Source organism: Azolla caroliniana, unplaced genomic scaffold (assembly GCF_043228905.1).
Source record: "Azolla caroliniana isolate FFs.n. ecotype wild unplaced genomic scaffold, voAzoCaro1.0.p SCAF_7, whole genome shotgun sequence".
NCBI lineage: Eukaryota > Viridiplantae > Streptophyta > Polypodiopsida > Salviniales > Salviniaceae > Azolla > Azolla caroliniana.
This window is the reverse complement of record NW_028230442.1, coordinates 8152604-8174742: the sequence shown is the minus strand read 5'-3', so window position 1 is coordinate 8174742 and position 22139 is coordinate 8152604. Positions and strand designations below refer to the sequence as shown.

The window sequence follows — 22139 nt, the reverse complement described above, 5'->3', positions numbered from 1 at the left end:
ACGACAATAAGTAGCAGTCTTGACAATAAAATTTCATGTTTATCCTACAAGTCTCACTTAATTGCTATTAGTCATATGCACCTAATTGCAAATTGTTATACGCATCAGTCGACAAAATAGCTAAAATTAGCATTTTCAGCTTTAGAAAGCTGCCACTGATGCCTCGTCCTCACAAATCATATAACATTGAAGATGAATGCGAATGTACGACAAACCAAGCCATATAATATACTATCATGTCTGTCTTGAAGTTGAATATATCTGTGAGCCAAATATTATGAAGCTGCCTATAATGCTCATGTTACATTGCCTGGCAACAAAGGGATGACCATACAAACAAAACGATCTTGCATCAAGATTTGCGATTACATGCTAATCTATCTATCTATCTATATATGCATACTACTTTCCTCCCTTGTAGCATTTTGATCAACCATATAAATTCAATTAGCATTTTGATTTGAATGGATGTCAAGAGTATATGACATTGAAAGAATGGTAACATCATAAAAAATAAAAGAGAGAGTCAATGTAGTGAATCTAAACAAATAACAACTTGCATAATCAGCAGCAAACTGTAGAACCATAGCTGAAATCTGATCAAACACCCATTGGAAACCCCTATTAAAAATCTGCAATCTCCAACTGAAGGATCGATAAACGTGACAATGCCTAGCCCATCAAATGAACAACTACTAGCCTCTTGATTATTCTGTTGATAGTAGCTATTAAATGCATACGAGAAGTTAGTTGGAGCACCGATATTACTACAGGACCCACCATCTGAAAGAGCTGTACAATCTGCATTTGAGCATGCATACTGTGCATTTACAAACAGGTGTGATTCATTACCAGACGGATTAGCCACACACCATCTTGTTGGTAAGTATGGAACATTATCTGCACTGACTAAAGTACTGGTTTTCCTCCCTTGGCCTGTGAGGTCTAATGGATACTTAGCTTGGCCATCAAAGGTAAAGACTCCCCAATGCCTCTCAAAATTTCCAGGTAACACACTTTTCTTATTCTCATCGAATAGACTGAATAAATAGGCTTCTATGGTTGTACCTGGTCGCAATGGTGTCCCTTGCTTGCTTAATACATGATTGATCAAACCCTGGTTAAACCTTTGTGCAGTAGAGATGTTTGCATATATCCCACCTTCTGTTGGCCAACCAATCTCCCCAATCACCACCTGTATACTAGAATAGCCAATGCTTGATAGTGCTGTTATTGCTAGATCAAAACTTGCATCGAGTACATTTGAGTATGTGAATGATCCATCTACGAGAGGGTGGTTAGTCCCATCAAAGAATGCAAATTCTTGCGGAAAAGTCGATTGTTGTGTCAAGTCCAGAAAAGGGTAGATGTTCACAATAAATGGGGAATTGGTTTGGTCCAAGAGTGCAACGATCTGCCTTACATTTTCTTTCACATCCGGTCGAAACTGTCCTTTTGAAGGCACAGTGTTCAAGAACACATCAGCATTGAATGGGATAGTCACCTTAACCTGGTTACTAAGGCCAACTTTCACAATTGATTCGTAAACGTTCTTCATAGCAGAATATGTATCATTCTGGAACTGAGTTCCATATGCTGCCAGAAATGGTTCATTACCTACTGCAACGTATCTGTAATGTATTTTCAAAGGATTATAAGCAGAGATTAGCAAATTATTCATAACTTTTTTAGCATCATATATATAATTCTGAGACTAAGTTTTGAATGTAACATGAGATGGTTGGTTTCGTATGGCATCAATTCATCTCAGTTCTAAGAAAATGCAATGTTTGGACACCTTTATAAGTAAATGAGGACGGAATGATCAGAGTTATAATTTGGATCGGTGAAATAGTCACAAATGAATCTGTGCTAAAAGCAATATTGGGCATACTCCACGGGAACGTTGTGTTTTGCATATACATAAGCCAACAGATCGACTAACTGGGACAACATTGATGCATAAATAAATTCCATTGCAATAGGAACCATAAGATCCTACAACTGCAAACCCAAGCTACACGGATTTCACAAATTGGGAGTATTCTAATTTCAATAATTTGCTAAGTTACACAGAGAGAGGTAGGAGAACCGTAAAAGGAGTATAAGGTGTGAATAATATTTCATGTATGCTGCTTTTCTGCATAATGCGGAAGTAATTGGTGGCAGAAAGGTAAACCACTAGGTGAATACGAGAGTAACGTTTGAATCCGGTTGGAGACTTCACAGCAATTCCCTTGAAATGTCATAAGAAAGAAAGAATGTAGTGCTTGACAACAGCAAATTACTGAGAGCAACATGGCGAAAGGAAAGCCAGATATCAAGGAACGCAAATTTCGTCCATCTTCCATTTAACAACATCGTAAACTCTTATCATTAGATTTCCTTCAGAACGCAAGTTTCTTCCGGATCATACTAATCGTTTAAGTTGTACGTCGTTTTTGGCTTATTTGTCCTTCCATACGCAGCTAAATGCAATGGCAATGGATTGATGATGGAGTAGATCAGATTCAATATCAAGATCCTGGAAATGTGATCTATTAGGAGAATCTAATGCTGAAAACGATATGTTCTTGCGGGCGAACACAGACAAAAGAAAAACTTTGTCGCACATATATCACTAAAGGAGCAAGGTAAACGATTTTCTATCTTGATCTATACAGCAGATCAGTGCATAACAAAGAAGATTGAAGATCAAGGATCAAGGATCAAGGATCAAGGATCAATAAGAGTTATGACACGTAGACACTGAGAAAAGCCACTGTGTAATAATCAAATAAGCTCCTTAACTGCAGCAGGTTCTGCTGTATAGAGTTCATTATTCACACAGAAAATGGTTCACTCCTAAAAGTTTCTCCCATCCTCACATAATCTCAAAGCTCACACGCTAGACTCTTACCGTTGAGTTTTCAGTACCAAGATTTCTAGTTAGTGCCAACTCTTTGAATCTTTAACCGTATTTTAACACGTTTCTGGGAAAATTCCCCTCGATTACCACGTTTACTAAGCATTATTGCACAAAATGTTCCGAATCGAATTCTAGTTAGTGCCAACTCTTTGAATCTTTAACCGTATTTTAACTCGTTTCTGGGAAAATTCCCCTTCGATTACAATGTTTACTACACATTATTGCACAAAATGTTCCGAATCATGCTATTTATTTGATGTTTAACTCGTTTCTGATCGAATTCTTCTTCTATAAGAAGTTAAGTGAGTGACGACAGGGGAACAGGTCATATAAAATGAAGAAAAGCAGCTACAAAAAAGGACATGTTCGATACTTACTTGATATTCACTCCTCCTTTCCCCATGAAAGCTGTGAGGTTAGATTGTACCCACGCATCTGCAGCGGTAGAAGAAGAAGCAAAGCTGTGAAGGAATTCGTTAGGAATACCAACCATAACCTCGATTCCTGAGCCAGCGAGAGCGTGGAGAGCAGAAGGAATGGCCTCGAAGAGCTTCACCTTAGAAATGTTGTTGGAGAGCAGCATTTGAACCACATTGCGAGCAGGAACAGGGTGAGAAGTGATGTCTCCCCAGTTGAATCCGAGCGCGGAAGCTGGAAGCAGGGATTGAGGAGGAGAAAGAAGGAGAAGAAAGAGAAACAGGAAAAGATGATGACGGAAGGAAGGAATGGGAGCGGGAGGCAGTGAAGAGTGTGGAAATGGAGATGGAGGTGCCCTGCCTAATGCCGCCATAGCGGATCTGCATGAGAAGGAAAGCAAGAAGGAAGTGAAGCAGAGAAGAAGGTCGTTCCTTCTGCTTCTTCTTCTTCGTTCTCTCTCTCTCTCTCTCTCTCTCTCTATGTGTGTACAGACAGTGTGTGTGTGTGTGTGTGTGTGTGTGTGAGAGAGAGAGAGAGAGAGAGAGAAGGAAAGAAGAAAGGGATGTTTTCTTTGTTCCTCCATTCTTTCGTTTCGTCTGTCTTTTCATTTGCCTACCTTTGGACGTTACATTTGTTATACATACATACACACATACATATGTATGTATGTATGTATGTATGTATGTATGTATGTATGTATGTATGCTGCCATTTATGTATATACATATACATGCATGCATACATACATACATATACATGCATGTGTAGACACATTATAGTAATAGCCTTAGGTACTAGGTACACTTGAGAAAAGGAGAAGGGTGGGGGAGTAGTAATAGAAACTTTGACGTGGTGATATTTCTGTGTTCCATTTCCATGGGATGGGATGGGATGGTGCTCTCCTTCTCTCCGTGTGTAACCATGTTCATAAAACTTTGCCAACTTGCTCTGGTACCTAATGGATGGATTTGGATCTTGAATCTCTCTTCTAAGATATGCTGAAATACACAACTTCGAACAGAAAACAACAGATGAACAGAATATACACTGCACACAGTTTTATGTGGAGACCCTAAAGGGGGAAAACCACGGGAGAACAAATCTTCAACTATATATAGAGAGTACAAAGAAGGGTTACAACTCTTCTTTGAAGGATAACCACTTAGGGTACTTGGTAAGTTCGTTGAACTCTGTCGCCACTCTCTCTCTCTCTCTCTCTCTCTCGCACTCACCACACTCTACAACTCACAACTACAGAAGCTCTAATCTGTATCATTTTTCTGTTCTACCTCACTATGCTTGCCCTAATTGTATTTATACTTATACACCTTATGGGTTATTTACAAATGTAGCCTATGCTACTATTATTCCTATTATTATAGTAACAGTCAATCACCGACTGGTCGACTAGTTGATTCGACTAGCCGACCCCTGTGTTGACTGTCTAGTCGGCCCGACTAGTCGACCTTGTCGTTGACCCTCCGGTCGGGCCAACTAGTCGGTCTTGTCTTCGACTTGGATCATCTATTGTCAACTCTCTCTCAGTCAACTCACCCAGTCGACTCTCCATGACATCGATTGTTGGGTCTCGGCCCGACCAGTCAGCTACTCCTTGTCATCGATTGTCAGCTCCTCCCATCGGAGGGACATATTACTAACACTAACTCCACCTGAATTCTTCAAAGGTTAAGGCATAGAAAGATTGTGTGCCTTACATAAGTATCATAGTAGGCAAATTATGGCCACCCACTGTAATGCAAGAGTCTTGTGTGTGTGTGTGTGTGTGTGTGTGTGTGTGTGTGTGTGTGTGTGTGTGTGGTGACTTATCTATGTAATGTATGCCCTGTATACCCTTGTTGTTCATAAACTCAGAAACTACGTATCATTGTGCTTAGACCTTGTGTCATTATACTAGATGTTGATACCAACGTACATAAGTTTATGTACATGGATCAATATCTATCTATTCTCTTATATTTGCCTCAAGTTGAAGGGAAACATTCAAGCTTTATAGGTTTTCAAAACTTTCAACCATGGGGTACTGGTCTTAATCATCTCTGGATCTTCTTCAACCATCACTGATTTGGAGTGAGTTTAAACATTTGTTACGGTTAAATCTATCGAAATTATACAAACCTTAGTATGGTAAAATCAAGCTTTGATATTTGGGTTTGAGGGACAAAACTACTTACATGATAACAATTCCATCTCTAATGAGAAAAGTTCAACATGTCTATCTCAATGTAGGATTTTTTTTGTTTGATCAAGAATTCATGGAAGAACATGCTTCCGTTAGGTTGTCTAGAAATTATCATTGTTTATTATAGAATAATACTACAAAAAAGATGTATTGTAATAACTTATGGTAATTAAACACTATTTTCTACGCAAAAACACATGCGACAAACACCCTTCTCCATGTGTATGTGATAAGGCCAAGGGTTGTTTGTTGCAAATGAAGTTGGTGCAACAACTACATGGAAACAATATTTCACAAAGCTTATAATCTTAAAGTGTAGGTAAACATCCCCCCCCCCCCCCCAATTGTATGGTGAGAAAAGAGAACCTTGTGTGAACAATAATTCTTCTAGTTAGGAAAGTTGGTTTTACTTGTAAATAAAGGCTCAAATGTTCATAGTTGACGGGTCTTATGCTCAATACTTTTGGCAATTTAAACACGATCATTCATTACACAACTTTAGTTTCAAAAACATACATTGAGATCAAATGTCTATTTTAGTAGAAAATGTCTTTCTAATTATTTGGTTTATATGCCATTATAAAGCTCAATCTCAAGCTCGTAATATGGATTCAAATCTTTCGTTCTCATGCAAGCATCACTTTTAGATACAATGCCCAATTTTCACGGGGCAATGGTAGTCTTAGCATAATAATTGTACTCTAACTCATAGGGGGTCAATGAAATGCCTCACGTGTGTGAAACCTAGAATAAAGGTAGGGTTTTTTTTTTTTTCAGGGGGGGGTGGGGGGCGTAGGCTATGTATTGGATGGTTGGGACAAGAGAGTCAATGTCATGTTGTTGTGTGAAACCTAGAATAAAGGCAGGGTTTTTTGTTTTTTTGTTTTTTTTTTTTGGGGGTGGGGGATAGGCTATGTATTGGATGGTTGGGACAAGAGAATCAATGTCATGTTGTTGCTCGAACAACAGTCATCGTGGTGGTATTAAAGTTGGTGACTTTGGGGAAAGAGATTTTTTAAGGGAAAAATAAGGCATCTCTTTTGGTTTGCACTTTTCTATTGAGATAAAGGAGGAGTTTTGTTTTCATCTCTTACTTAAACATTCTCCCTAGCATTTTGTGCGATAACATTTCTGAATCATCAATGCTTATTGTTCACTGTTGATCATCACATGTCATCACCTATTATTAGAATTTAGAACCCATTAGTTGTCGTCATTATTCATTACCATAATCAATGGATTCACTACTTGGTGGCAACGCGCATTACCTCAACATAACTCCAATATCCATGTTCGAGCAGATACTGATGCATCTTGTATGACCAGGATGCATAGTTGTGTCTGTCAAGCTTCTTTGTCGAAAGCAAGCTTGCCATACCTCTGTCTATCTTTCGTCTTTTCGGTCTGTGCTTTTTCGGAAGTTAGGGTTCGTCTGTTTCGAGCAGTTGTCAGCATTAGAGGTTCTCAACCCTCGTGCTTTGATACCATGTAAAGAATAACATGCAGAAGCTTGTAGACAAACCGGCTCAACCGGATTACAACAATAAAACAGAGAATGAAGGTTTAATGGAAGCTTAAGAACATAGAATACACAGGAGAGACAAAGAGAGCAGAAAGCAGAAACTCAATTCAAAATAATAACACTCTGTACATACAATGTGCTCAGTGAGCACTTTTATACAAGTCCTTACACGAACTGACAGAAGTACTAACATGTACTTCAATGCTCATATGAGCGATTGACACTGACTCCCAAAAATATGCCTATGTACTAGGCTAGATTTGTAGGCCTCTAACGGCCTACCAGTTACAATCTGATTCGTCTCTCCGATCTAGCTCTTGGTTCTAGATACCTATCCGGTTCTCTGTTCCGAACACCAATCTAGATCCGGTTGAGGTTGTCCGCTCAACAGAGACTTTGCCTAACATTGGAATATAGGTACAAGGATGTAAGTCCTATATTCAATGAACTTGGTAGTGGAGAATCTAGAATGTATCTTACTCAAGTACAAAGTTCTATTTAAGGCTTTAAAGTCAACACTTCTAACTAGATTCTAATTATGTAACTACTATGTTACATGGTTGACTAAATATCTAAACTTGGTTGAGCTTGACATCTCAACATCATATAACATACATTTTAATGTTTTATTCCTTTTCTTCATACTTATTCAATTGGGTATTTTATACGTTTTTCACGTAATGTACAAATTACACCACGACAATGGTTACGTGGTTTAGTTTCGGTTTTCAACTAAAGCCAAATTTCAAATTTAAAATTTCAAAATTTCAAAATTTTTCATTATTTAAAAATTTAAAGATTCTCCCTAAAATGTGGGAATTAGGCTTAAAAATGAAAAGGTTTTTTAAAACAAAATTAAAAAATTAAAAAATATTAAAAAACCATCAAACCGTTTAAACCATGGTTTCAAACCATTAAAACCAAAACCGAACCGAACCGTTTAAACCATTAAGTCGCGGTTTTGTTCGCTTCAGTTCAAACCGAACTGTTGCCGATTGTTACCTACAAAAAGCTTATGAAATTGTTATGGCATATATCCAAAGGCATGGAAATTTGAACTAATTACCCTTCAAACAATATTTGCAAACTCAACCATTAAGATATATCATACCTATGTAATTGTTAAGTTTTTTTTTCACTTGAAATGTAATCATTAATATTATGAATCACTCACATAGGTTAATACATTATCATTAAGTGCCATGATGGCATGGCAATCATGCATGCCTGTGAGGTGACGGCAGTTATGTGCTTAGTTCGGTTTCTTTGCCTTGAAACCAAACCAAATCATTTATAATTAATGAAAACCAAACAAAACTTAGCAAGTCATTTAAACCAAACAGTTTGGAACCAAACCATTAAAGCGGAATTGTTTAAAAAGTCGGTGAAATTGAATTGTTTAAATGAAACCATTTATACAAATTTTGAAACCAAACTAAACCGTCTAATCATAAATCAAAGTGAAACCAAACCATTTAATCCTAAATTAAAACCAAACCCACCCATTAAACACATTAATTAATTAAACCATTAAGAAGTATTGTAAATTGTGAAACTACTAAGCTTAAATATTTAAGCAATTAAATTGGAAATTATATAGGAAATTATGTTGTTAAACCAAAAAATTACAATGTCTTTCTCATTAAGAAAAACCAGAAATTGAAATCAGTGTATATTGTTAAACCATATCTTTAATTGCAACTTGCGTTGTCATTTTGTTGTGAAGAAGTAATATGATTCCTTTAAGTATAAAATACGTAAAATGATAACTTATAACTTATAAGTAATTAAAAATAAAAATAAAGAATTAAATAAAAAACAAAATAATAAAAAGTATGCATACCTCATATCCCATGATTATCATGTAATATGCAATCTATTACCTTGTCTTCACCAATAAGATTATCCAAATTATTTTTTAGCTCTTCAAAAGTCGTGTGAAAATTATATGTCAATAAAACACCAAATTCTTGTAAAACTTCTATCCATGATCGAACACACATTTCCCCTTGAATTTGCTCGAATGTACTTTGCTCCTATCATCAAATGTTATTCTTGGTGCTGAATTAACCTCTTCAAAAGGTATTAATGATGCTAGTATAACAAGGTAATCACATGTCAATATATATAGTTCCATTGTAGATTTATTATCATGCCAACATTGTAAAGGATCCTTGTTTGTGCTAGTTAAAGGAAGTATCATGAAGTACTGATGTAAATAAGAAATAAGACTTTTATTACTTACACCCATTAACCTCCAAATTTTAGAATTATTATCATTTGGATGTATTGCCGTTGAAGGTGGTTCGACATCACTTGAGAATGAGTGGTAATGGGATTCAATTATGCTTTCAACCAACTTAATATCTAAAGCTCTTTCAATATGGTCATTTGGAAGAGGCAATCTATGTTAAAAATACAATATATTTTTAAATTCAAATAAACAATTGGAAGGCATGATGAAAATTGTATAACATAAAGTTAACCATTACATGGGATCAAGAAACATTGCTATGCGAGATGGGATAGACTTTAGCAAGTCTTGATACTTAATTAAGCATTGCAAGCAATTCTCAAACGCTCTTTGAAGCACTTCTTGAGTGAATCTAGATGATCCTGGAAGTGAAGAATCTAAATTTTATTACAATGTTTTAGTAAACAATTATATGCAAGCAATGCTAGTGATGGTGTGGGATATCTTGATCATCCCAAAAACGTAGAAACCTCTACAAATTTATCCAACCATTCCTCCATGGCACGTATGTAACTCCTATTTTCTCCCATCAAGACATAACCATTGAAATCACTTGGAATTGTTAAATCTGAAACTGTAAAACTAAATAAATCTCTATCCTTGATAGCTTGCCTAAACATTTCCAAAGTAGAATTACATCTTGTAACAACATCAAGCATTGGGAGTTCCCTTTCACGATGTTCAACCATCCTAATGAAGTGTTACTGAGTAGAAGCTTTGTATGAGTTTGTCTTATGATTTTGTTGTATGAAGAAACCCATATGCTTTGACCTTTTGATTTGCTAGCCTCATATGGGATTGAATTCTTTTTCTGTTAATACCCGCAATCAACAGGACTATTGATACAAGTTCTGTGGGGTATTATGATATGTTTTGAAGAACTCGGTTTTGTTAAATGTTCAAAGTTGTAGGAGGTACCATATGCCCAAGATGCCATCAAACCTGAAAGGTGGATGCATGTGGCACTACATCATATAATTACAACTATCCCCTTCTTTGCAGCAAAGTGAGGATGGGGATTGAACACATTACATACAGTGAGTTTGAGGCACGTATGCACACATCACCTATCACCACATCTTTCTTCAGATTTATAAGATGCCTTTTTCACACTTCATATTCCATGTTTATCTTTTGTGGTTGTACCGTACTCGCATACATGTGGGCCAATGGGTGTTTGTTATCCAAATTGACTGCATGTTCAAAGGCTTCTAACCCCATCTTCAAGTTTCCGCAATTTCTACAAGATTCCAAGATACTGCGCCATATGACAAGGTCTGAGCAAAATTCTGACTCTTTTAAAATCTCTAAGGCCTTGTGTAAATGACCGGATCGACTAAGCACATCCAGCATACACGCATGGTGGTGAATACTAGGAGCAATACCATAGTGTTGGCTCATTGCTTCAAAATATGTCCAACTTTGATCAAGTAAACCTTTACGACTGCATGCGGTGAGAACAACAAGAAATGAGACTTTGTCTGGTGATATGCCCTCTCCTAACATTCGATCAAAAATGATGAAAACATTTTCAATTTCACCAAGCTGGGTATACCCTGTCATTAGTGATGTCCATGCCACCACATCTCGTACCGGAAGCCCTGCAAAAACTTCTCGTGCTTTTTCAAGAGAACCACATTTAGCATAGATATCTAGCAAGGTGTTACCAATGACTAGGTCCTTCTCTAGCAACCCTTGGCTTTCAATATCAGCATGGATTTCCTCAACTTTCTCTGAGGCACCTATCATACCACAAGCTTTCATGATATATACCAGTAAATTAGCAGTTGGGGATATGCCCTCAAATCGAAAATGTTCAAAACACTTGACTGCATCCTCTCCATGTCCATGTTCAACATAACCTCCAATCAATATGGTCCAAGATACCATATCTGGGGTTTGAATCTTGTCAAATACTTGCTGTGCTAGATTAAGAGAACCACATTTTATGTACATTTCAATAAGTGCATTATTAAGAATAATATCTTTTTTAAATAATGCTTGCCTTTCAATCGCAAGATGTATCTCCACACCCTTATTTATGGCACCTATGAGGCTACAAGCTTTTAGGCACCAGAAATATGTAACAACGTCTGGAGATACATCATGGGATTGCATGTATTCGAAACAATACAGAGCTTTTTCTCCATGACCATGTTTGGCATATCCCGCTATAAGTGCTGTCCACGACACTAGGCTTCGATTTTGAAGCCTACTGAAGATTTCTTGTCCTATTGAAAGCCAACCACATTTTGTGTACATATCCACCAAAGCATTGCCGATACTACTGTCATCTCTTTCCCTGAAGCCTTGTCTTTCAATCTCAGCATGAATGGTAATCCCTTCTTCCAATGCATTTATATTGCCACATGCATCTAATGCACAAACAAATGTGACATTGTTTGGAGATATTCCCTGAAGCTTCATCTCTTCAAAGCATCTTAATGCCTCTTCACCATACCCATGATCATTGTACCCTGCAATAAGTGAGGTCCACGAAACTACATTCCGAATAGGAATCAGATTGAGCACCTCTTTTGCTATACCAAGCAAACCACATTTCGCATACATATCAATAATAGCATTTCCAATGACAACATCTTTCTGAAGGAATCCTTGCTTTTTTAAATCGTTATGTATTTCTTCACCTTTACGTATAGCTCGTAAATTACCACAGGCTTTCAAGATACAAAGATATGTGACTGAATTAGGGGTTATCCCTTCATGTTGCATTTGCTCTAAAAGATCAAGAGCTTCCACAAAATTTTCATTTTCAACATACCCAGACATGAGTGCCGTCCACGCAACTACATTTCGGAGAGGAATCTCATCAAAAACCTGATGAGCCATAGAAAGATGGCCACATTTAGCATACATATCAACCAAGCTACTACCAATAACAACATCTCTTTCTAATATACCTTGTGATTCTGTAATAGCATGCAATATTTTACCCTTCCTTATGGATCGTACCCTAGCACAAGCATTTAAGCTACAAACAAAAGTGATATCAGTTGGAGAGATGCCTTCATTTTGCATCCATTCACAGCATTCAAGCGCTTCATCACCACACCCATATGTGGTATAGGCAGAGATTAGTGTATTCCATGCGACATCATTTCGAGTGATTGGGATATTATCAAAAACTTCTTTTGCCTTTCTAAGGTAACCAAATCTAGCATACATATCAACCAGGGTGCTACCTAGGAAGATATTTCTTTCAAGCAATCCCCGTCGTTCAATCTCCTCGTGTATTTCTTGACCTTTACCTCTTGCAACCACATACGAACAAGCCTTTAATACACATGCAAAAGTGACATCATTTGGTGAGATTTGATCTTCTTTCATTTCTTCGAAGCATTCAAGTGCTTTCACACCACTGTCATTGTCACAATACCCAGCAATGAGAGATGTCCATGAGACCACATCTCGAACACAAATCTTCATAAAAATTTGCTTTGCTTTGATAACAAACCCACATTTTGCATACATATCCACTAGCGTGCTTACGATAAAAGAATTTATTTCAAGTAAACCCATTCCAACAACAAGAACATGGATACGTAGACCTATTCCAATATCTTTACATTTTCCACAAGCCTTGAGCAAACCCAAAATTGTATGTTGATTGAGATACAAAAGATCCTCCTTTTGCATTTGATGGTACAACAACAGAGCTTGCTTTGGTTTGTCATTCTTAATATAGCCAGTGACGAGGGCATTGAGAGAATGGATATTAGGATTTGCCATAACCATATATGTGCTTACCTTCTAGGGTGTCGCCATTGTAGGTTCTTCTTAACCTTGCTTTAGCTTTTGCTCTTCTTCTTCTTCTTCTTCTTCTTCTTGTGCTTGTGCTTCATGATGGCTATGGGATTGGTTCCATAAGCTGCTGATGAAGTTCTGATCCGGACACGTTGACATTTAAGGACTAATTCGGATCATCTTATGTCACCTCCCCCTTTGGAACATTGGGTAGTTCCTTATGAATATATATATGTACAATTTACAAACAAGGGGGTGCTTATGTACATAGTTAAAATGGTGCCTCATTTGGCGTTTTAGCTTAGTGAAGCCACTCGCCTCTAGGATTGGGTGCACATAGAAATTTGCAATATGGTTCGTAGAAATCTATGCTTTCACATTCAAAGTTCATTAGGGTTGCTTAGGAAGAGGGTTTTACGAGGCTTAGGAGCTCTCAAAGTCTATGCTTTCACATTGAGAGTACCTTAGGGTTGCTTAGGAAGCGGTTTTTATGAGGCTTATGAGCTCACAGACAAATCACATCCATGCTTTTAGGGCTTAGGGTTTAAGATTCAAGGAAAATCTTGTTTTGAGGTTTGGAGTTTAACATTTATGGAAGGTCTCCAGAATGGATTCTTATTGGGGTCTGGAGTTTAACATTTATGGAAGGTCTCCAAAATGGATTCTTATTGGGGTCTGGAGTTTAACATTTATGGATGTCTATGTCTTTACATGGAGTACCTCCCATAGGTAGAAGAGGTTCATATGGGACAAATATATGTGCTAGCTAGTAAGTTATTAGTTTTGTATAGGGATGGTGATATCTCATAATGCATTGACTAGAAATGATTAGTTGTTAACATCTTTCGAGTTCTGTCACATTAGTATATAGCATTCCACTGTCGAATACATGTGTATAATGGACGTATTCACACTATCCCGTTTTGGTCATTTATGTAATTAGCATAAAGGGTAGTTGCCCTAAGTCGGTCACTATATATAGTGGCCTTGTAACCTTTTTGTAAGGTTGGATGTTGTATTACTGTTTTGTGGAATAAAGAGTCTTTTGTGTGTCTCTCTCTCTCTCTCTCTGTGCAACGACATACAAACTGTCACCAGCAGGTATTCTGGACAGCAATCGAATGCTACTTGATCTTCCGCACAGACGACCTTGGCCCCAACATCTGGTATCAGAGCCTGCACAGTAGTCGGTCCCTCAATCCGCTGTCGGCCGTCGTCTCAGCATTCGGTTTCCTGCGTCATTCGAAGAAGAGAGAAGAAGAAGAAGAAAAAAAACCAGGTTTGCATCTCATCGCGTTAGATCATCTTTGCTTGGAGTAAGCCAGCAGGTTGTACTTCGTTCCTTGTGATCGTAACCGCTCGAGGTGAAATCCCCTTGTGCAACATTGACACGATCGTGCTCCACCCGGTTAAACGGCATCCGAAGAGGTAATCAAACGCCGCTCGTTGTAACCACTCGGTGCAGATCGGTCTCAAGACAACAACCCCAAATTCGTGCTTCATCAGGCTGATCGACATTCGAGAGGATCAGTTGGATCCACCTCTCTCGTCGCTGCAGTCAACCGAAGCAGAATCGGTCCAGATAATCGGTTTCAATAATCGGTATTCGGCATATATATCCGAAGCGAACCGGGCTCACTCCGACTCGGCAACATTCGGGAAGACCAGTCGGTTCTGTCCCTCAAGCTACCGGAGTCAATTCGAGCAAGTTCCGAAGCCGAACCGACTCGGGTTCAAATCCGACTAGAACGATATCGGGTGAGCCAACCGGCTGCACTCCAACAAGGTTCGTAGTCAACTCCGAACCGAGCTTCGTCAACCAAAACCGAACTTGATGGCATCAACATCCGGCTCGTCAGAAATGAGTCTACGAAAGTTCGATGGATCGAACTTCAACTTCTGGAAGGAACAAATGCAAGACTATCTCATAGTCAAGGGGCAAATCGATCCCATCGAAAATGAAGAACCTCCAGAAGGATACAAACCAATTGAGTGGCAGAAGCTGGACAGAATCGTCCGCGCCACGATTCGGATGCACCTATCGGAATCGGTATACTTTACGGTGCAATCGTGTACGACAGCATTCGAACTGTGGAAAACACTGTCGGACACTTACGAAAAGAAGGTCGCCGCAACGAAGATGTTTCTGATCCGGCGCCTCTACAACTTGCGGATGAAAGAATCCGATTCGGTTCAAGCACACCTCAATGAGTACGAAAGCATAAGCTCCCAAATCTCGTCACAGGGGACGGCAATCGAGGATGAACTCAGAGCAATGATACTCATGAGTAGCCTTCCCTCATCATGGGAAACTTTCGTCACAACTGTGTGCAATGCGTCAACCACGGCTGTTAAATACTCCGAAGTCACGAGCGCAATCCTGACCGAAGCAGCTCGGAGAAAGTCTTTCGCCAAAGACTCAACAGACGACGCTTACGTAGTACAAGGTTCGACAGAACGATCGAACATACGAGGAAGAGATTCCTCACGGCCGCCGAACAATCAGCGAAGACGGAGCCAGTCACGGGATAACCGAATCTGCAATTATTGCAAGAAACCCGGACACATCAAAGCCGACTGCCGCGCACTCAAGAACAAGAACAACAAGAAGAGTGGCCGGCATGAGGAGATCAATTACGTCAGCTTCTCAGCTGATGTACTACCGGACGACCCGAATATACTAACAATCGAAAATCCAGTCGGATCAGAAGTTCTACTCACGACTGAAGAATCGAGCACATGGCTCTTAGATTCGGGCGCGTCATTTCACGTGACTCCTCATCGATCCCAATTTCGGCAATATACGATCCGTCACTCCGACTCAGTTCGAGTCGGCAACTCACAACACTGTGACATCATCGGAATCGGCACAGTAGAGCTCAACCTTGCAGGTGGCTCTACACTTGTACTCCACAATGTCCGACATGTACCCGAGCTCTCAAGGCCATTGATCTCAGTCGGACAACTAGATGAAGATGGCATTCGTGCCGGTTTCTCTTCGGGAGGGTGGACACTCCACAGGGGGAACCTCCTGCTTGCTAGAGGACCCAAGATACACTCACTGTATCCGTTACATGTTACGCTCAGAGAGGGTAACCTGTTTTTGGTGGATATCCCTGTGTCATCACTATGGCACCGAAGATTAGGACACCTCAGCAAGGCCGGCATTACGCATCTATCTAGAGCCGGATACATCCCCAAACTCTCCTTCTCCGACCATCAATTCTGCGAGCATTGTCAGTATGGCAAACAAGCAGCCGCATCACACCCGACATCAGCACCAAGAGAAACGAGACCTCTCGATTTAGTCCACTCAGACGTCTGTGGCCCGATGCCGCATCAGTCTCTTGGCGGTGCCTCTTACTTCGTCAGTTTTATTGACGATTCGACTCGAAAGGTGTGGGCTTATCCAATTCGCACCAAAGATCGTGTCTTCTCGATCTTCTCCGATTGGCTCGCTATGGTAGAAAATCAAACCGACCGAAAGCTGAAATGCTTTCGGACCGACAATGGGGGAGAGTTCAAATCAGAAGAATTCGTCAAATTCTGCCGACAACGCGGCATTCGACGTGAATTTACGGCACCACACAGTCCGGAGCAAAACGGGATTGCCGAACGCATGAATCGGACAATCCAAGAACGGATAGTTTCCATGCTCCAACACTCCGGACTATCGGATGGCTTCTGGGCAGAGGCTCTACTCACGGCAGCACACATAATCAATATGTCGCCAAGCAGACCTCTAGGACTTCAAATTCCTCAAGAACTATGGATCGGCAGTAAGCCGAATTACGACAAGCTGAGGATCTTCGGATGCGAGGCGTACGCCCTTATTCCGAAAGATGATCGCCGAAAACTTGCACCTCGGTCCAAGAAATGCATTTTTCTTGGATATGGATCAGACGGCGAAATGGGATACCGACTCTGGGACCCCGAACGCAGACAAATCGTTCGAAGTTCGGACGTTGTGTTCAACGAGTCGGCTATGAATCCATCAGTCGAAAAACCGATTGAAGTCCGAAGGGTAACATTTTCCGATGTGCCGACCCTTCAAGAAGGCCCCGCTCTCAACACACGGTCAGCTTCACGGGTAGCTGAACCTTACACTACCGACTCGGACAACCCCGACTCGGCATAGCAGAACAATCCGCTTTCGGACCATCCGACCTTGATACCCGATACGACCAGTCCAATCTTACCTCGCCGATCCAAGAGACTGTCGCAACCTCCGGAGAGGTATTCTCCTGGAATTTTCTTCACCGACGCCGGCGAACCGACGTCTTACGAAGAAGCATCGACTTCTGTCGATTCAGCCACCTGGCATCTGGCGATGGAGTCGGAAATGCACTCCATTCGGGCAAACAAGACTTGGGATCTGGTCGAATTACCTAGGAACCGACGTGCTCTTCCTTGCAAATGGGTCTATCGACTAAAAGAGACGTCTGATTCGACCACCCCAAAGTACAAGGCCAGACTAGTTGCGAAGGGCTTCCGACAAGAATACGGTGTCGACTTCGACGAGATTTTTTCACCAATGGTGAAAATGACAACCCTTCGTTTCCTACTCGGCGTAGTGGCAGCCGACAACTTGGAGCTGATTCAGCTAGATGTCAAAACAGCATTCCTCCATGGTGATCTTGACGAGGAAATTTACATGGAGCAGCCAAAAGGCTTCGTGGCGACTGGCCAAGAACATCTAGTCTGCCGACTCAGGAAGAGTCTATACGGCCTCAAACAGGCACCGCGACAATGGTACAAGAAGTTCGACGACTTCATCCAATCGATCGGCTTCTCAAAAAGCGATGAGAACCATTGTCTTTTCACCAACACAGCTCAAGATGGATCACCCATCTTCCTCATCATTTACGTGGACGACATGCTCATTTCTGGACGCCACGCGGGCGAACTTGCCGATCTCATTCGGCAACTGCGGTTGAAGTTTGCCATGAAGGACCTCGGTCCGGCACGACACATCCTTGGCATGAAGATTAGTCGGCATCGCGATAAACGACATCTTTTTTTGTCTCAGACCGACTATACCCGACGTGTCTTAGAACGCTTCAACATGCAATCAGCCAAATCTGCTTCAACCCCGCTCCCCATGAATCTTCGGCTCTCTCAGCGAGACTGCCCGACATCCGGTCCGGAGGGGGAAGATATGAAGTCGGTACCGTATGCACCGGCAGTCGGCTCCCTTATGTACCTGATGGTCGCGACACGGCCTGATATTTCTCACGCCGTAGGAGTCGTTAGCAGATTTATGCACAATCCCGGCCGATCGCATTGGAACGCAGTCAAGCATGTGTTCAGATATCTGGCTGGCACAAAAGACCACGGCATTCTTTTCGGTCCGAACCGAACCTCAGGCGTAGTCGGTTACACCGACTCGGACTTCGCCGGCTGTATAGACAGTCGGAAATCAACAACCGGATACTGCTTCAAATTCGGCAATGGAGCAATCTCGTGGAAGTCGAAACTTCAGGAGTGCACAGCAACCTCAACGACCGAAGCAGAATATGTAGCTGCGTCCGACGCAACAAAAGAAGCTTTGTGGCTCGGTCGGCTGGCGCACACGTTTCGACAAGTCGACCATGACTCGGCCCCAGTTGTCTACAGCGACAGTCAAGGTGCTGTTGCCTTGTCGAAAAATCCGGTTCACCACAACGCCTCCAAACATATCGACGTTCGATATCACTTCGTTCGGGACTGCGTCATTTCAGGGAAAATCGGTCTAGAGAAAATATCCACAACCGACAATGTCGCAGATGGAATGACCAAGTGTCTTTCGGCAGACCGCTTTCGGTCTCTTCGGCATCAGATGGGCGTAACGACAAACCAGTCCGGTTAGAGCCGGACACAGAGCAGGATGGTTCCCGACAACCGACATCAGTTCCTTAATGATCGGCTTCAACTGTTCCGACCCGACCAGTTCGGTCTTCTGCCTTCGGACCCTGCCGACTCGAACAAAGCTGATATGTCCGAGAACCTAAGTCTATACCTGTAATCTTAGATAACCCATGTATACGCCCATTACGGGGGAGTGTCGAATACATGTGTATAATGGACGTATTCACACTATCCCGTTTTGGCCATTTATGTAATTAGCATAAAGGGTAGTTGCCCTAAGTCGGTCACTATATATAGTGGCCTTGTAACCTTTTTGTAAGGTTGGATGTTGTATTACTGTTTTGTGGAATAAAGAGTCTTTTGTGTCTCTCTCTCTCTCTCTCTCTGTGCAACGACATACAAACTGTCACCAGCAGGTATTCTGGACAGCAATCGAATGCTACTTGATCTTCCGCACAGACGACCTTGGCCCCAACATCCACACACTTCAATAGAATTTGTGTAGTCTTAACTCCTCGCTCATTTTCTATTACAACATCTCTCTATGAAAACAACCCACTAAAACTTGAGAGTGCATGGACAAAACAATTTGATGCTCTTCATATCATGGAATGTGTAATTATTGATATGCAAGAGTACTCAAATAAGCAAACATGTCTCTTTTCATAAGCAGAAAATTTTAAAAACTCAAATATTACAATAATCAGTGTCTCATAGTGGTGGCCTCCTCTTTGTTGTCATGAAGTGTTATCTCTTCCACCATGAATGTTTTTCTACAAAGAGTATCCATATGTAGGTATAAAATGATGGATAGATATAGAAATGTTTGCTTCTTCCTCTACACAAAGTGAATGAGTTTTGATATGTGAGAGACATCTTATTGGATAAGTACGTGTCATATATACTTTTATTATCCTGTTATCTTCATGGAGTAAAATTTGTAGCCTTTGACAATGCAATTTCAAAGAAGATTCTATATCTAGATATGTTAAGCTTTCATCGATTAGTTGTTAACTTATATTATTAATCTACTTATATTACACACTAAGTCTTTGCAAAATAGTATGATGTTTGTGTAAACTTTGTTAAATAAAAAACAATGAGAAGGAAAGTTGGAAAAAGTACAGAAATTGGATAATTAGAGCCGCATCATTGGGTCAACCACAATTCAATGACAAATAATGAACGATATTAGGCAGCTGTTTAAATTGAAGGATGGTTTTAGCTTTGGTGTTGTCATCTTTAACAAGGCTTCGATACCTCGAAATGACACTAAAGGGTTTCTATAATGATACCAATAACATTGTTAGGAAACCGAAGGCAGACATATCTTTAGTAGTAGATTGTGATGGATAAGGCATTTCATGTATTGAATTGTCTAATGTTTGTTTGTGATGGAAATATATACTAATGAGGTTGAGAAGTAATTAGCACCAAGAAATGTTCTCAAATATTGGTATACATCAAGCCTCCATACACAATAAGAATCTTCCCGTTGCTTTCACTAAGTTCTTGTCGTGTTTAGTCTTTTACACTAGTTACCTTGGATCTCTCTTGAGAATTTTGAAGATTGCCTCTCAGGTAATGGTGTGATAGTTGTCAATCTCAAGGTCTCTCAACTAAGGCACAAGAAAACCATTGGTTGATGCTAACATTCGTTGTATCCTTGAGCCATTGATAAAGTAAATAGTCAATGGTTTCTCGTAAAATATGGTGTTGTTATTGAGAAATAATTGGATTATTAACATACATTATCTTTATAGCTCTTAACACAACTATTGATTGTGGATTGTTGATACCATGAGTCTTGTTAACATATCCATGAATACATTAAGGATAAAGTAAGCCCATTAAATGTTGGACGGTTGTCCAACCACTAATTGAAACATATAAAATTTCCATATTTAGAATCCAAATTGTGAACAAATGGTCATATTATGATGGACATTGTTTAATTATCTTCACATGGGGCATTTCACTTGCATTCTTTCTTATTATCATATTGACATATGTTGTTGCTCTGCACTTGTTTCACTCATCTCCTTTTGAAGAAAATTTACATGTGATGCCATGATGTAAGTTGTTATTACCAATTATTAGGTTTATTTTCTTCTTGTCAAAAATTGATATGAACTAATACATTATCATACTTCCTCATTGAAAGAATTCAAGCAACCTACCAAATCAAACATGTTGACACAAACCTTTGCAATATTGTTTGTCATAATCATTCGCGAACAAAATGTTTCATGTTAAGCATTTATGTTGATCAAACTCTTGCCTATAACCACCATACGACCACAAGATGTGTATGACTATTAACGATAAACTATAAATAAAAACTTTTTTTAAAATCCGCGAATGTGCGTGGCCATTTATCTATGACCACAACAATTGAAATATTCCTAGTTTGTATGCTCCCCAAATGGTAGACTTGACTCTTGAGGTAGACACATAATTTTACAAACACACAATGTTAGGTCCCAAAATGTTAGTCACATTTTCGAGCTATGCTACAAAACATTGATTATTATTAATGAGTGGATGTCTTGACTTATGTCCCTATCAAAGAACTTAATCAAATAATTCACTATGTGCTCTTGTACTCTAATGACTTAAGCTCACATTAAATTGCCTTGGAGTGGAGTTTTGCTTCTTATGGGGTTGTTCAATATTTGGACAAACAAATCTATAGTGCCGCTTTGGTTACTAGTATTGGTTGTCGTTAGTGATATTGATGCCACAATAAACATTCAACATTCAACATTCCTCATTTTTGTAAGAATATAATACCTTTTGATGTTGACATGATTATATTTTATGGCAATTTACGAATATGGTACTATAGTTTGCCATATTTTCTGAACTAGCACCCAAGTTTACGAAACTCCCAAAGCAGCAAAGTAGCATTTGCCATAAATGTTTTAGAACTTGCCATGATTTTCTTAAAAGCTTGCCTAGTTAATGTATGAATTTTATATCCTCAAGGGAAAAAATATACAACAAGAATTATCAATTGTTAATTGATCTAGTTAGTTAAAATAATGTTGGAAATTCGAGATTCTATTTATTGGTAAAAAAAAGTCAAGATTCTAATTTCGAAACCTAAGTGCTAAGTGATTCACTTGGCAAAAGAAGAAGGCTATGCATTACTAAAATGCCATTTTAGGTAATAATTGTTTACAATAAGCATATCCTTAATTAAACCATTCAAAGACCAAAATAC

At 39.7% G+C, this 22139-nt stretch overlaps 2 protein-coding genes across 2 annotated transcripts; both read right to left on the bottom strand.

The window, feature by feature from the left end:
- Positions 1-438: 438 nt before the first annotated feature.
- On the bottom strand, positions 439-3794 carry LOC147861801 (glucan endo-1,3-beta-glucosidase 5-like). The gene is made up of 2 exons (XM_087322655.1): positions 3286-3794; positions 439-1631 (listed from the first exon to the last, which is right to left on the bottom strand). Exons 1-2 carry the CDS (start codon positions 3696-3698, stop codon positions 527-529), a joined length of 1518 nt encoding a protein of 505 aa, XP_087178781.1. The 5' UTR covers positions 3699-3794; the 3' UTR covers positions 439-526.
- Positions 3795-9664: 5870 nt separating this feature from the next.
- On the bottom strand, positions 9665-13491 carry LOC147861800 (pentatricopeptide repeat-containing protein At5g27110-like). The gene has a single exon (XM_087322781.1). It carries the CDS (start codon positions 13055-13057, stop codon positions 10409-10411), a length of 2649 nt encoding a protein of 882 aa, XP_087178907.1. The 5' UTR covers positions 13058-13491; the 3' UTR covers positions 9665-10408.
- Between the last annotated feature and the right edge of the window lie 8648 nt (positions 13492-22139).

Excerpts from the sequence above, each read along its gene's own strand:
- LOC147861800 (XM_087322781.1), bottom strand. The coding sequence starts at position 13,057 with ATGGTTATGGCAAATCCTAATATCCATTCTCTCAATGCCCTCGTCACT.
- LOC147861801 (XM_087322655.1), bottom strand. The coding sequence starts at position 3,698 with ATGGCGGCATTAGGCAGGGCACCTCCATCTCCATTTCCACACTCTTCA. Across the intron at positions 1,632-3,285 it reads AAAGGAGGAGTGAATATCAA|ATACGTTGCAGTAGGTAATG; the intron begins GTAAGTATCGAA and ends AATACATTACAG.